The sequence below is a fragment of the Adiantum capillus-veneris genome, chromosome 6, assembly GCF_014529385.1.
Source record: "Adiantum capillus-veneris isolate H3 chromosome 6, ASM1452938v2, whole genome shotgun sequence".
Classification (NCBI taxonomy): domain Eukaryota; kingdom Viridiplantae; phylum Streptophyta; class Polypodiopsida; order Polypodiales; family Pteridaceae; genus Adiantum; species Adiantum capillus-veneris.
The window spans coordinates 126,849,700-126,866,219 of NC_140936.1; the positions used below are offsets into that span (position 1 = coordinate 126,849,700).

At 47.3% G+C, this 16,520-nt stretch overlaps 1 protein-coding gene across 2 annotated transcripts in view; it reads left to right on the top strand.

Annotated features, from left to right (window-relative positions):
* SS3 (starch synthase 3) overlaps positions 1-16,520 on the top strand; it is a 115,493-nt gene that overhangs the window by 12,155 nt on the left and 86,818 nt on the right. Inside the window, exons 2-4 of one of the 2 annotated variants that reach the window (XM_086514774.1) lie at positions 1,611-1,753; positions 1,870-1,918; positions 2,371-3,636. In XM_086514774.1, the coding sequence (XP_086370900.1) occupies positions 2,379-3,636 (1,258 nt within the window). In that variant the 5' untranslated portion in view covers positions 1,611-1,753; positions 1,870-1,918; positions 2,371-2,378. The remainder of the gene's footprint in view (positions 1-1,610; positions 1,754-1,869; positions 1,919-2,370; positions 3,637-16,520) is intronic. The other variant, XM_086514773.1, reaches the window with a different exon arrangement.

Consider the following 16,520-nt stretch of genomic DNA (forward strand, 5'->3'; position numbering starts at 1 on the left):
TACCGCCTTGTGGGCCGGTTTCAGGGACCTACAAAACATTGTCGTACGAACTTTGAGCCAGGTGTGTTCTTCATCTACATTAGAGCACCTAGGGAGTACATTTGGTCATATTCACTCAAAAAAGAGATTGACTAGGTGGTGATAGGGCTGATGGTCTTTTCTTTGTTGACAAAGATGAGACCGGAATTCATTCAAAAGATAATTACATTGGTTTCCACCAATCAGCACCTTAACTACCAATGGTCATGTCAAATGGTGATGCAGCTAATGATGACTATGATGAGGAGCTAGAGGCAAATGAGCCTAATGAAGGAGATGCTGGTGATCACTGTAGAAGTTGAAGAGTTCTCCGTCTCATAGACTCATGTTGTTCTCTGTGTTAAGCAAGGAGTCATTATGTATTGTTCTTGACTCTTGAGTCCCATTTGTGTGATATTAAGCCTTTGTCCCTTGATGTGGTGTCTTAATTTTAAAACTATCAAAATTTGTGTTTTTTTTGGTATATTTAGGGTCATATTTGTATCCTATAACATGGATACACCCTAGTTATGTGGCGTTTCCTTGTTTCAAGCCTCTCGAACTTTGCTATTTCAGTTTTCATTTCCATTTCCGTTTCCACGTTTCTGTTTCCTGCAACTCTGGTTTGTAGTGTGCCACCAAGCAATTGCAGATGCCAGACTTATCATACGATTTGCAAGATAATAAGTGTCAGACACATGTTTTATCAGATGATAGAGCCTGCAGGCCTCTTTTTCTAGGGAGAATGTGGTGTGATTGCAAGCATCCACCGGTCGTTTTATTCTAGATCTACAAACGATTGTTGATGTGAGGATTATTTCACAGAGCTACTTAGGCTGCAGTCATATGGAGGAAATCTAACATTAATGCAGGCTGAAAATGATACGGATTTTCCAGCGAGGATGGGGAAGTAGGAAGCTCCAACACCAAGGCCGTGGGGTTGCTTGGAGAGGGAGAGGATGGGCTGCTGATGCATGCGACAAAACACAACAGTTCTGGTGCGGGTAATGCTGAAAATGCTAGCACCAAGGAGGGGGATTGTGCACCCATGTGACTAGCATACACGTGTGCTGGTTACCACACTAGTTAGCATATAACTGGGGTTTTGATGAGTCTTGGCATACGTGTTTCGGAGAGTGAAGCTACAGGATCAACGGGATCACAAGCACCGAGAGTCGCTGTCCAAGGGAGTGTAACAGAATAATTCACAAACTATACCAAGAATTTCCAGCATATAACATGGTATGAACTGATGGCTCTAATAGGTTGGCCCCGTCTTCGCCTCCATGCACTATGAGGTCAACCAATTGGTTGAAGTAGAGCCCGAATATTGTGGGCGAGATGGGATACCCTTGCTTTACACCAATGGTGTTAGCAATGGTCTTTCACATCCCTCCCAGGGATTATACTCTGCCAAATACTGGCTAAAACTAAATATTGTGTGAGTGCAGGGGAGAGGGATGCGTGAGCAGGGAAAAGGGGTTGGGGGGGTGAGGAGGGCACACTCTTCCTGATGAAAGGCATAAAGAATTTTACCCTTCTTGCAAACAGAGAATTTCCAGTTGTTTACCCACCTTATGCATTCTCTGCAGCAATCACTCCTTAATTGCTGCAAGCTCAATGATCTGAACGTGGCTCATATGGAAGTCTTTACATGTTTATTATTTGTTCACAATGAACTTCTCCATAATCTCATTCCTTTCTGAACACAATCAGAAGTGTCACAAAAGAAAAGGTGCGTGCGTCTGTATGTGTGCATGCACTGTTTTGTGCGCTTTTTTCGAAGGTTTTTCTAGATTTTAAAATCTGGTGAAGAAGGTTTTGGATAAGCTTCAGAAGCTTTTTTTGCAGTTGGCGGCGAGAAAATATGAGGGTCCATGCTACAACCTGTGCAGACCTGGTATGCTCAATTTTTTTTGTGATTTTTCAATGCAGTTAGTACTCTTTCTTCAAAAAATCTAGAGAGAGACCAGGGGAAATTTGAGGTCTTTATGTAGTTTTTATTTCTGCTCAACAACAGGGGCTGTTATGTCATGATCGACTCTGGTAGGCATGATCGAGCCAGCCTTTTCTAAAAAGATTGTTCTTTCTGATATGAAAGTTGTAAGAAAAAGTTGTCGAGTCCTTAATAGTTAAATGAAATTGACTTTGATGGGGGAGCAGTTATTTTGCTTTTTATTATGGCTCTACTACAAATCTTGACAATTAGTTACTTTGTCAGATGCTAATGGCATTGAAACAATTGGGGAAAGCCTCTTATTACAAGGGCAGTGATACTAGAGAGTAGGTAGATTGGTTCATGACCTGCATTCACAGTCTCTTGTTAACCTATCTGCCCATTGTTTGTTGCAGTGGCAGACATGCAGGCAAAAGGGCGAAGAAAAACTGCTACACAAAGACGACTAAAAGGGGCAGGCTCCAAGAGTCAGCAAGAATCATGGCCAACTGAGGACAGAACTTCAGAGATTAAAGAACCCAGCACGACACTGCCTCTGAAGCAAACAGTCTCTAGTCATTTAGAGCGACATGAGCCTTCAGAAAATGGTATTGGTGGTATGCTGCTCGAGGAAATATTGGCAGATGAAAGAGTTGCCAAGGAGGACAAAGAAATGGAGAGTTCTTCCTTAATTCAGGAAAGAATAGTTTCTGAGGATAGTCGCAAAACTTCTGGTGACATAAGGTCAAAAGAGCCTGCCACAAAGTCTGCTAGTATTGAATCTTCAATGAAAGAGAAAAGTTCCTCATTAGAAAACTTTCAGCCAGAGAGGTTTGTTGCAGAATCTATTGAAGGGAAAGAAAATGAACAGATTCCAACCTCCAAGGAAGCCCAACTGGAGGAGGAATCACTAATCTCAGTAATAATGGCCTTGTGTGAAAAGACAACACTTGATGCTGGAAAATTTTTTTTCTACCCAGAAATTCCAAAGGCAGGAGATGAGGCAAAGTTGTTTTTTAATCGTGCAGCAAGCACTTTGTCACAGGAGTCAATACTCAAAGTTAGAGGAGCATACAATGACTGGAGATGGAGATCTTTTGAGATGGACTTAAGCTTAACTTCTTTCTCAGGGGATTGGTGGGCTTGCAAGCTACAAGTTCCCAAAGAGGCTTATAAGATAGATTTTGTGTTCCACAATGGCGGTAGTTTATATGAGAACAATGGATACAAAGATTTTTCTGTATCAGTGGAAAATGGCCTGCAGAAAGTCGACTTTGAAGATTTTTTAATAGAAGAAGAGAGAAAAGAATTTGAAAGGATTGCTGCTGAAAAAGCCTTGGAGGAAAAACAGATCGCTGAAGAACGCAGGATGGCAGAAAAGGAAGCATCAAAAAAGGCTGACAGACATGAAGCACTCAAACGTGTAAATGAGCAACGTGAAAGAACAAGCCGTGTATTGCAGAAAGCAGTCAAACATGTTGAAGGATTGTGGTATTTTGAGCCTTCTGAATTCCAGGGAGGAGATACTGTAAAACTGTTTTACAACCGTTCAAATCGGAATCTTGCTTTTAGCAAAGAACTGTGGATGCATGGGGGTTACAATAACTGGCATGACATGGTATCAATGGTGGGAAAACTAACTTTTCATAGTGCTGAAGGTGGTGATTGGTGGACAATAGATGGTATGAGTCTTCTGAAAGCTTTTCTTTCTTTAATAGTTTCTGCTGATTATAACATGGTATGTTATTGTGCTTAGTGCTTTAGTGCATCTTTCCATAAAGCAAGGTTCTTCTAAACTGTACAATAGCTAGAGTGTCATTTCCAATCTCCAAGTTTTGATGACAGGATTTTTTTCCCCCCCTTTTCTTTGCGCAAGAAGGATCCCTCTATTAGTTTTGACTGGGCTACATCATCCTATCATAGTGGAAAGCTGGACAAAGTGGGGAGACTCACCCAAAATGAGAGACCAAAGGCATCCTGCAGGTGGTTTTACAGGTTCAGGCCTTTTTGGATGTCAAAGTCAATTACTGCAGGGTTGAGGTGCTGATGCACCGTGATTACTCTCTATTGTCCTTTAGGTGTTAGGGAATTTCTGAGGGCCACATAGGCCTCCCTCTGCTAGTGGACATTATCAGCGTGGCCCTGTCAAGAGTGCTTTAGGCCTCCAGTTTAGACTGTACAGCGTATCCGCTGTGCTTACATGGAGCAGTCTCACTAGTGGTTCACTTCATCATTGACATTCTGTGGCTGGTAACACATGAGCCTCTTTGGTTCTGAATCGCTTTTATGGCGGGGAATTCCACTCAGTCACCATTGCCAACCATCGGCCTGCTCTTGGTTCGTTCATCGGAGATGAGTCTGTTCCTCACATTGGATTCTTGTGGGTTATCCAGTGGCCCTGTCAAGAGTGCTTTAGGCCTCCAGTTTAGACTGTACAGCGTATCCGCTGTGCTTACATGGAGCAGTCTCATTGGTGGTTCACTTCATCATTGACATTCTGTGGCTGGTAACACATGAGCCTCTTTGGTTCTGAATCGCTTTTATGGCGGGGAATTCCACTCAGTCACCATTGCCAACCATCGGCCTGCTCTTGGTTGGTTCATCGGAGATGAGTCTGTTCCTCACATTGGATTCTTGTGGGTTATCCAGTGGGATCAGACTTTCAGCAGATACACTCAATTCCATTGAGAGTGCAGAGCCATGTTGTTTGGTATGCAAAGTGGTCGGATAAAGGATGTCAACAAGGCGGCTTCTGGACTTCCTTAGAGCTGCCTTACTCGTGCCACCTATTCCCAGGATTGTGTTTGTCTTTCCGTTGTGGAGAGGTTGCTACAGGGTTCAGGCGGCAGGAGATGGATCTAGCTAGCCTTGACGAGGGTCTTGCAGTTATAGTGAGATTTCCAGGTTTATTGCCAGAGTTTCATCCGCATATATTTGAAAGATTGATAGTAGTCTTGGTCTAGTGTTGGGTGAGGTAGTGCACTATCCGATGATGTATATACCCCCACTCTCAGACAGATTATCCACCCCTCCTCCTCCTCCATACATTTCTCTCCCTACTATCCATGGAGATAAATTACAACGGAGTTTTTTTCATTGGTTTACTAGGACATTGTTTTGTATGTGGTAGAGTAGGTCATATGGAAATTGGTATCATTAGGTTCTAGTTGGACAGAGGTTGAGAGAGCCAGGAGGAGAGAAGCAAAGAAGAGGAGAAGAAGACGCCAGAGGCAGACATAGGTGCCCCTGATCATACTAGTTTACAGGCGAGGGGCTCCACCAAGGATCAACCTCAACAAGCTTCATTTTCTTCGGCAGAGATACCACCTCCATCTCCTGAACCCATTGGAATTCCTGGGGATTCTTTCATACAGTTGTGGCAGAGATTATGTTCCTCTTGTTGTGTGTGTGACACAGGATGAGAATTTACTCACTCTTGGATCATAGAAGAGTGTGTATGTTAGGAGATATGAGAGAATATTCTGAAAACCAAGAAATAGTCTTGGTGTTTATGGACATTTTTGGGATCACACCTCTATGATGATTGGCTTCTGTACATTGCTGTGCCCTTGAGATGTTAATTTTAATGAAGATTTTTCTCTTGGAGAGAGAGAAATGAAATGAAATGTTATATTAACGTCTTCAAAAGGCCACATCCTCTGATGTAGCCTTAGTCGATGCTGTGTAGTCCTCCGCAGTCGTGGGCGTCTGGATCTCCCCAACGCAGTCGCTCGGTCGATCAGTGTGCCTCTGGTGTGAGGTGACAAGATATGCTGTGGTAGTAGCTCCTTCGGGTGTCCAGTGTGTGCTCTAAAAAAGTTTGTGATATGTCTCTGAGACTGGCTGGCCTCTCCTCTCATCAGGCTCTCTGTGTGTGCGCATCTCGAGCAGAAACAAACCCAGGCATCTCTGATCCTCGTACCTCATGACTTTGGAGAGTGGTCCAAAGCCCTCTCTGAACAAGCAGTGGAAGCGGCCTCGTATCTCGTAGTAGACGGGACAGTGGCGTGTGTAGTGTAACTCTGTCTCAGGCTCCATGTCACACATGGGGCATATCCTGGCCTCTGTTGGTACTGCGCTGTATCTCCCAATCTCGATCCGCAGCTGGTGTAAAGATGTGCGTATCTGGCCAATAGCACACCGTATCCCATGAGACAAGTGGGTGTCCATGTATTTGGGCCTCGTCACAAAACCGTCCGCTGTAAGCTAGAGAAGATGCTCTTTGTAGAAAGCCATCTTCGTGCCTAGCTCCTGTGTTGGCTGTATCCATGTCCTCCTGGTGTCTAGCTGAGTTAGGTCCTGGTGGATGAGCCTGGTGATCTCGGACTGAGTAAGAGTCAGGGAGGGTGCATCCAGTGAGTACTGGAAGGGGGGCAATCTGTCTATACTGAACCCATGCGCCTGGAAACATGACGTCATCTCCCCATACCAACCTACGTATCTCCCTGCATGGCTAACTATCGAGAGGACTCAAGTGCAAGGCGGGCGTATCTGTCTCTGGGAAGTTCCCACATGCGATGTATGAAGGAGACAGATCTAGTGAGCGCCTCAACCACTAGTGGGGGGGGCAGCTAGCTCTGCTTGGATAATGGCACGTGGTACTAAAGCCTTGGCTCTAATGAGCCGCGAGATCATAGAGATTAGAGGTTTCAATGCAAGGAAGGCGTATCTGTCTCTGGGAAGTTCCCACATGCGATGTATGAAGGAGACAGATCTGGTGAGCACCTCAACCACTAGTGGGGGGGGCAGCTAGCTCTGCTCGGATAATGGCTCGTGGTACTGAAGCCTTGGCTCTAATGAGCCGCGAGATCATAGAGATTAGAGGTTTCTCCATGTCCCCCCATCCATCAGTGCGACCTGTCCTCTTGTGATGATCCAATGAAGGCCCCCAGATCTCAGCTCCATAGAGCAATGCAGAAGCCACCAAAGTGTCAAAAAGCTAGAGCTTCGTTCGAGGCTCCTGAAACTGAACCTATGAACACATCCTCTCCAATTTACCCAATGCCGAATGGGCTCTGGTCAATCTAGTCTTTGCTGCTCTCCTCAATGAAAATTCTGGTCCCCTAAAAACCACTCCAAGGTAAGTGTAAGCATCTGTATACTCCACCGTCTCCTGGCCGTATGTGAATGCAGGTGCTGACCTCTTGATCCACTGTGGGGTGGTATTAAATACCATGACCTTGGTTTTACCAAGGTTGACAAACAAACCACTTTCATGGGCAAACCTATGCAAAGCATCCAAGTGACGTTGCATCCCCTCCGAAGAGTCGGAGATCAACACAATATCATCAGGATATAACGGAATCCATGTTCCTGTCAGCGCTGCACCTCTATCCCCATCTCTCTCAATGTAGTCAGAAACCTCATCCACATACATACCAAATAGAGTAGGAGAGAGTGGGCAGCCCTGCTTCACCCCAATAGTGGAGTGAACCGGTGTAGATAGACCCTCTTGAAGTGCGTACATGCCCTACTGATCTGTACAATGCCATGATGCCCCAAATGAGCTCTGTGGGTACTTCCCTGTCCTGTAATCTGCGCATCAATCTAGCTCTGGGTACTGTGTCAAATGCTTTGCGAAAGTCCACAAAGCTACAATAGATCCGTCTCCCACGGGATGTGCCCTCCTCGATGATGGCCTGAGTGTCAAGATATGGTCAAGAGTAGAAAACCTCTCCTGAACCCTGCCTGCCCAGCTGCACGCACTCCCTCTCTCTCTGCCCATCTACTCAGTTGCTGCTCAAGAATGGATGCGTACAACCGTGCCAATGTGTGTCCAATCATGATAGTGCGATAATTCCCAGGCTCCATAGGGTCTCCTGATTTGAAGATAGGTACAATCGTAGATAAGCTCCGAGTATCAGGCAAGCCCTCACACATGGCACGGTTAAACTTGACTACTAGAAGCTCTGCTAGTAGATCTCTGGCATGCATGAAATGCTCAGCCACCAGGCCATCATGATCATATGCTCTCCCAGTCCTCATCCTGTCAATGGCCTTCTTCACCATCTCAGCGGTGAAAAAAGCACATGTGTGTGGGCATGGATTGGGGGGTTCGGGAAGGGGCGGCTGTCCAGAAACTGTGTACAAAGATGATGCGTACTGACCCCACGTCTCTGTAGAGGTAATGGCAGGGGGGGAGACAGCTCATGAAAGAGCTGCCATGCCTCACGCGAGTCCTGACTCAAGAATAGCTGGTAGAGATCCTGCTCTAGTCGAGCCAAAAATGCCCTCTTCTTCCGCCGTACTAGGCGTCGAAAGTCAAGCGTCGAAAGTCAATTTGTGACTCTCTGTGAGGGGTGTCCCCCAAAAGCACTTCCCTCTGAAGTCTAGCTCTAGTGTGGCGGCATTCCTCATCATACCAGCTGTTTTGGGGCATGCTCCCAGAACGAAGTCTATGCTCAGGCTGGGTGTGTGGGTACGCCTTTGCTGCTGCATCATGTAATGTCTGTGTCAGTATAGTAGTAAGCTCCTCCAGAGGTTGCCCTGACTCCTCAATACATAGGCGTCTGTAGATCTCGTCTATGTATACAGAGTCTGTCTCCCGCGTGAAGGTGTAGCGAGTAGAGGCTGCTACCCGTGGACTCGGTGCTACACTGAACTGGAAAGAGATGGTCAGCGACACGATAGCATGATCCATTGCCACCCCAACAGGTCTAGGCCCAACTATGAGATCCTGGATACTAGAGATGAGGCTTGGTTGTGCCATGACATAATCCACTGTGCTGGCTCCATGTCTGTGTGGAAAGCATGTGAAACCTCCCGCAACGGGAAGTCTTTATAGGCCCTTCAAGATGGCCAATCCATGTGCAGTCCCCATGTCTATCAAGTGCCATCTATACTTAGTATGTTCCGCATCCTATGATAGTCTAGATAGGCCCGTCTTTGCAACATCCAGCTCTCTCAACATCTCCTCTAGTATCTTTAAATACTGTCTGATGATGGGCAGTCCTAGCATTGAAGTCTCCTAGAATGATAATGTCACCATCTCTAGAGAATTCCCATATGTCATCATCCAAAATAGAGAAGGGGGACTATCCTCTGGTGGTGCATATACTGACGTACTCGGGAGAAAGTAGCAAATAGCAATGTAAGATATCCGCGAGTCTCTGCTCTCAATCTCACCCACATGTACCTAGCTTGCTCATCCCTGCGAGCTATATGTATCGATGGCTGCAACTCCTCCCTGAATAACATTGCTACTCCTCCTGAGCCCCGCCCTCTGTGCTCTAATCGTGTCTCCTGTCTACAGGCTGTCTCCCATCTATAGCCCAGGGGCCTGGTGTGTCTCAGAGTAGAAGATGATGTCTCTCCCACTAAAACTCTCCTCAAAAGCACCCACATCAAGACGCATAGATCCATTACAATTCCAGGTAGCAACTTTGAGTGTGGTCAGATAGGTCTCACACTGTCATGTGGAGCGTGGCTCCAATGTCACCACTCTTCCATCTCGGTAAAAAGCAATCTTACCTTTTTTCCTTGCCGCTCTAATCTTTGGCATTACCTCTTGCATATGGGCGACCTGTGAGAGGGTAAGGTCATCCCCAAAAAAGATGCCCCTCTTCTTAAGATTTGGTCTCTTCTTCAAAAGTCCTTCGCTTGCATGGAGGGAAAATGAAGGATAAGTTCCCTTTCTTTGGAGGTTTTCCCCTTGCTCCCACTTTTCTTGTTGCCCACTCTCCAAGCTCTTGAGTGCATCGGCTCATGAACTCCCATCAAAGCCATGAGTTCTTTTACCTCTTCGTCTGCATTATCTTTGTCTTTAAGGCCGCAAATTCTCACATGTAGAGAGCATACACGTCTTCTTTGCTCCTCTCCTAGTGTTAGGTTGATAATAGTGGGTGTGGATGTTGTTTCCTTACTTTTCCCTTTCTTGGCAACCTCAATCCATTTCTCAACCTCATCTACTTTCTGTTGAGTCTTTGTGATAACGTCTACCCAAGAGGTTGTCATTTCTTTATGCTGTACTTCCCCCTCTTTGATGGCTCGCACTTGCTTTTTGATTGTGTTGAGTTCTTCTATTACAGAGGGTTGCAATTCTCCTTCTTCGTGATTGTGCCTCAGTGAGCTCCTTCTTGAGTGGGCAATCTCTTCGTCTTGGGCCGTCGCATGATCCCCCATTGCAGTGATCTTGTTTTCTTGGGCCAAAACCTGATCTTCTAGCAGTTTTATTGTCCCTAATAGGTGGCGGTTAATCTTGTTAATGGTCTTGACCATTTCTTCTTTGCACTTTTGGACTGCATTTTCTAAGGAGTCGGGCTTGTCATTCTGCTTCCTCATGTTTGGTCGTTGCTGACAAACGAGACGAAATTTTGCGGCGGCGAAAGGAGACCTACACGCACCCGGGCTTCCACATTATGCATACATGTTCCCACATTAAGCATACATAGCGTATATATCTGCAATTTCTGCAAATTACAACCAAGCCCTGCTTTATTCAATTTCTGCAATTTCTACCGGTCATGCAATTTTCTGAAAATCTGCAATTTCTGAATTCTGCTGTTTCTGAAATCTACTATTTTCTAAAAATCTGCAATATTTGAAAATCTGCACTGAAAAAATTCTGCCTGCTGTACCAAATTTTGATTGCTGTACCGAAATTCTGACTGCCTGCTGTACCTGCGGTTGTGTGTGCGCGCATGTAGGTGTGTGTGTGTGGTGGGAGAGGGGATGTGTGTGTGTGGGGGGGGGGTAAGGGGGGGACTAGGCGGGCAGGAAGGGTTGGGGATGGCGGAGCAGGCGGACAGTGCAGGGAGCAGCCAACAGCGTACGAAGCAGCACCAGCAGCGTGGGAAAAGGGGAGTGGCGCGATCAACAACAACAGGGCCTGAACCCGCAGCACAGGGGATGGCGCAGCAAGCAGACAGTGCAGGGCAACGCGACAGGAACAGAGCAGCGCGATAGGGGGAGAGAGAGAGCGCGAGGGGGTAGGAAACTGCGCGCGCGCGCGAGAGAAATGAAATGAAATGTTATATTAACGTCTTCAAAAGGCCAAAATGACCTATGAGACCAATCAGTTACAAAATAGTGAATCTAATACCATGTCTGGGTACAAAAGAACTAGAAAAGAACTAGAAGTGGAACAAAATACTACTACTACTACTACAATCTAAAACTACGTGGGTGTAGCAGCTGATACAATAGGTACCCGGTAAACTGGATGTAACAGAGAGAGAGAGAGAGAGAGAGAGAGAGAGAGAGAGAGAGAGAGAGAGAGAGAGAGAGAGAGAGAGAGAAATGAAATGTTATATTAACGTCTTCAAAAGGCCATAGTGACCTATGAGACCAGAAAGTTACAAGGTGGTGGATCTGATATAAAGTCAGAGTAACAAAATAACATAACAACAAAGAAAAATGGCATCCATGATGAAGGTGCTGTGCGTAGGGGTCTGTAGCCTCGGGAGATTCAATGGTGTGACAGAGGATGCTTACCCTCAAGTATAGCCAGAGGCAGCGGGACCTGGAGATGCTTATAGATGTGGACTCCCTCAATTTCTGCCATCGAACATTTGCTCATGCTTTTAGCGCCGGTGCAAACAGTCAAAATAGCTGTACAAAACAAAGATATATACTATGGGATCCTAGATTGGTCGATGTGAACTAAGCAAAAAACTAAGCAAAAATGGGCGGTTTGTTGGGATAGCTGAATCACAAGAGATCTAGCATTGGTTGTTGGCGAATCTCATCAATTTCCTCCATGGTTAGTAGTCTGATCGGGCGTCGTGCATGCCTGGCCAGCGTGCTCCGAATCTTCTGACGTAGCCTCCGTCGATGCTGTGTAGTCCTCCGCAGTCGTGGGCGCCTGGATTTCCCCAGTTCAATTGCTCGGTCGATCAGTGTGCCTCTGGTGTGAGATGAGGGGGAGCTCTGCTGTGGGAGTGGCTCTTGCGGCTGTCCCGTGTCTGCTCTGAAGAAGTCTGTGATCCGTCTTTGAGACTGGTAGCCTTGCCATTCATCAGGCTATCTCTATGTCTGCGTAGCTCGAGCAAGAACAAACCCAGGCATCTCTGATCTTCATATCCCATGATTCTTGAGACTGGTCCAAAACCCTCTCTGAACAAGCAATGGAAGCGGCCTCGTATCTCGTAGTAGACGGGGCAGCGGCATGTATAATGCAGCTCTGTCTCAGGTTCTATGTCACACAAGGGGCATGTCCTGGCCTCTGCTGGTACTCCGCTGTATCTCCCAGTCTCAATCCGCAGCTGGTGAGAAGATGTGCGTAACTGGCCAATAGCACATTGTATCCCATGAGACAAGTGGGTATCCATGTATCTGGGTCTCGTCACAAAACCATCTTCCGTAAGTTGGAGAAGGTGGTCTCTGTAGAAAGCCATCTTCGTGCCCAATTCCTGTACTGGTTGTATCCATGTCCTCCTGGTGTCTAGCTGGGTCAGGTCTTGGCGGATGAGCTTGGTGATCTCTGACTGTGTAAGAGTGAGAGATGGTGCATCCAATGAGTACTGGAATGGTGGCAGCCTGTCTATGTTGAACCCATGCGCCTGAAACCATGATGTCATCTCTTCATACCAGCATGTTGTATCTCCTTGTATGGCTAACTGTCGAGAGGACTCAAGTGCTATGCGAGCATATCTGTCTCTAGGAAGTTCCCATGTGCGGTTTATGAAGGAGACTGATCTGGTGAGCGCCTCCACCACTAGTGGGGGGGCTGCTAGCTCTGCTCGGATAATGGCCCGTGGTACTGATACCTTGGCTCTAATGAGCCACGAGATCATAGAGACGAGAGGTTTCTCCATGTTACCCCATCCATCTGTGCGACCCGGCCTCCCGCGGTGATCCAATGAAGGTCCCCATATCTCAGCTCCATAGAGCAATGCTGAAGCCACCAAAGTGTCAAAGAGCCAGAGCTTCGTCCGGGGCTCTTGAAACTGAACCCGTGAACACATCTTCTCCAATCTACCCAATGTTGCGTGGGCTCTAGTGAGTCTGGTCTCTGTTGCTCTTCTGAGTGAGAATGCAAGTCCGCTAAAAACCACTCCAAGGTAAGTGTAAGCATCTGTGTACTCCTCAGTCTCCTTGCCCTATGTGAATGTAGGTGTTGAGCTCCTGATCCACTGTGGGGTGGTATTAAACACCATAACCTTGGTTTTACCAAGGTTGACAGACAAACCACTTTCGTGGGCAAACGTATGCAAAGCATCCAATTGACGTTGCATTCCCTCTGGGGATTCGGAGATCAACACTATATCATCAGCATATAACAAAAGTGGAATCCATGTCCCTGCCAACTGTGCACCTCTATCCCCATCGCTCTCAATGTAGTCAAAAACCTCATCCACATACATACCGAAAAGAGTAGGAGAGAGCGGGCAGCCTTGCTTCACCCCAATAGTGGAGTGAACCGGTGTAGAAAGTCCCTTCGGGGTGCGTACATGCCCTACTACTGATTTGTACAATGTCGTGATCCCCCAAATGAGCTCTGTGGGTACTCCCATTTCCTGTAATCTGGGCATCAATCTAGCTCTGGGTACTGTGTCAAAAGCTTTGCGGAAGTCCACAAAGCTACAATAGATCCGTCTCCCATGAGATCTGCCTTCCTCGATGATGGCCCTGAGTGTCAAGATATAGTCAAGAGTAGAGAAGCCTCTCCTAAACCCTGCCTGCACCGTTGCACACATTCCTTCCCTCTCTGCCCATCTACTCAGCTGTTGCTCAAGAATGGATGCATACAACCGTGCCAGTGTGTGCCCAATCATGATAGTGCGATAATTCCTAGGCTCCATGGGGTCTCCTAACTTGAAGATAGGTACGATCGTAGATAGGCTCCAAGTGTCCGGTAGGCCCTCACACATGGCACGGTTAAACATAACTGCTAGAAGCTCTGCTAGTAGGTCTTTGGCATGCATAAAATGCTCAGCGACTAAGCCATCATGATCATATGCTCTCCCAGTCCTCATCCTGTCATCAATAGCTTTCTTCACCATCTCAGCGGTGAAAAAAACACGTGTGTGGGCATGGATCGGGGGGGTTGGGGAGGGGCGGCTGTCCAGGTACTGTGTACAAAGATGATGCGTACTGACCCCAGGTCTCTGTGGAGGAAATAGGAGGGGGGGGGGGGGGGACTGCTCATGAAAGAGCCGCCACGCCTCACGTGAGTCCTGACTCAAGAATAGCCGATATAGATCCTGCTCGAGTCGGGCCAAAAAAGCCCTCTTCTTCCGCCGTACCAGGCGTCGGAAGTCAATCTGTGAGTGACGTCCCCCAAAAGCACCTCCCTCTGAAGTCTGGCTCTAGTCTGGCGGCACTCCTCATCGTACCAGCTGTTCTGAGGCATGCTCCCTGATCGGCAGCTCTGCTCAGGCTGGGTGTGTGGGTATGCTTCTGCTACTGCATCATGTAATGTCTGTGTCAGTATAGTAGTTAGCTCCTCCAAAGGTCGCCCCGGGTCCTCAATGCATAGGCGTCTGTAGATCCCGTCCATGTATACAGAATCCGTCTCCCGTGTGAATGTGTAGCGAGTAGGGGCTGCTACCCGTGGCTTGTGTGCTACACTGAACTGGAAGGAGATGGTCATCGACACCAGAGCATGATCAACTGCCACCCCGACCGGTCTGGGCCCAACTGTGAGATCCTGGATACTAGAGATGAGATTCGGCTGTGCCATGACATAGTCCACTGTGCTGGCTCCATGTCTGTGTGGGAAGCATGTAAAACCTCCCGCAGCAGGAAATCTCTGTAGGCCGTTCAATATGACCAATCCATGTGCGGTGCCCATGTCTATCAGGTGTCGCCCATACTTAGTATATTCCACATCGTGTGATAGTCTGGACAGGCCCGTCTCTACAACAACTAGCTCTCTTAGCATCTCCTCTTAAGTATCATAAAACACTGCCTGGTGATGGGCAGTCCTAGCATTGAAGTTCCCTAGGATGATAATGTCACCATCCCTAGAGAACTCCCATATGTCATCATCCAAAATAGAGAAAGGGGATTGTCCTCTGGGTGATGCATAAACTGATGTACTCGGGGGAAAGTAGCAAATAGCTAGGTAGAGATATCTGCTTGTCTTTGCTTTCAATCTCACCCACATGTACCTAGCCTGCTCATCCCTGCGGGCTATATGTATCAGTGGTTGCAGATCCTCTCTAAATAACAATGCCACTCCCCCCGAGCCCCGCCCTCTGTGCTCTGAGCGTGCCTCCTGTCTGTAAGCTGTCTCCCACCTGTATCCACTGATGTGAGGCATGGATTGCCCAGGGGCCTGGTGTGTCTCAGAGTAAAAGATGATGTCTCCTCCAGTAAAGCTATCCTCAAAAGCACCCACATCAAGACGCATAGATCCATTACAGTTCTAGGCAACCACTTTGAGTGTGGTCCCATAAGTCTCGCACCGTCATGTGGAGCGTCGCTCTAGTATTACCACTTTTCCATCTCGGTAAAAGGCAATCTTGCCTTTTCCCCTTGCCGCTCTAATCTCCGGCATTACTTCCTGCATATGAGCGATCTGCGAGAGGGTGAGATCATCCCCGAGAAAGATGCCAATCTCTTTAAGAGTTGGTCTTTTCTTCAAGGACTTCTTCGCTTCCATGGAGGGAAAACGGAGGACGAGTGCTCTTTCTTTTGAGGTTTCTCCACTGCTTCCATTTTTCTTTATGTTGCCCACTCTCCATGCCCTTGTGTGCGTCGGCTCATGAACCCCCATCAAGGCTGTGAGTTCTTTTACTTCTTCGTCCACGTTGCCTTTGTCTTTAAGACCACAAATTCTCACATGTAAAGCGCGCACCCGTCTTCTTTGCTCCTCCTCTAGTGTTTGATTAATGATAGTGGGTGTGGACGTGGGCGTTATCTCCTTGCCTTTTCCTTTCTTGGCCACCTTGATCCATTTCTCGGCTTCTTCCGCCTTCTGTTGAGTTTTGGTAAGAACATCCACCCAAGAAGTCGTCATTTCTTTGTGTTGCTCTTCTCCCTCTTTGATGGCTCGTACTTGCTCCTTGATCGTGTTGATTTCTTCGATTACTGAGGGTTGCAGTTCGCCCTCTTCCAGTGTGTTTCTTGATCGTGCTTCGGCGAGATCTTTCTTGAGTGACGCAATCTCTTCATCTTGAGTCGTCACTCGGTCTTCCAGCGTACTTATCTTGCTCTCTTGGATCAGCACGCGTCCTTCGAGCATGTTTATTGTGCCCAAGAGATTGCGGTTCATCTTGGTAATGGTCTCCGTCATTTCCTCTTTGCACTTTTGAATGGCATCCTCTAGGGGGTCGGCTTTATCGTTTAGCTTCCTCATGCTTGATCGCCGTCCGCAAGGGAGTCACTAAACGTACGTGTGTACCCACACTAGGAGCGGGCGTGGTAGCTGGAGGAGTGGGGGAGCGTGAGGAGGTATGGCAAGGGAGGGGCAACGATAGAGTACAGACGAGAGAGAGAGAGAGAGAGAGAGAGAGAGGGGGAGGGGGGGCGCCGGGGGGGGGGGGGGGGAATATGGCAAACTTAATTAGTTTACCTTAAGGCTTAAAATTTCTTTAAACTTGAACGCAAAAAGAATGGTCTTAAGGCTTCTTAAACTTAAAATTTATCTCAAGGAACCTGACCCTGGCTTTGTTTGCGGTTC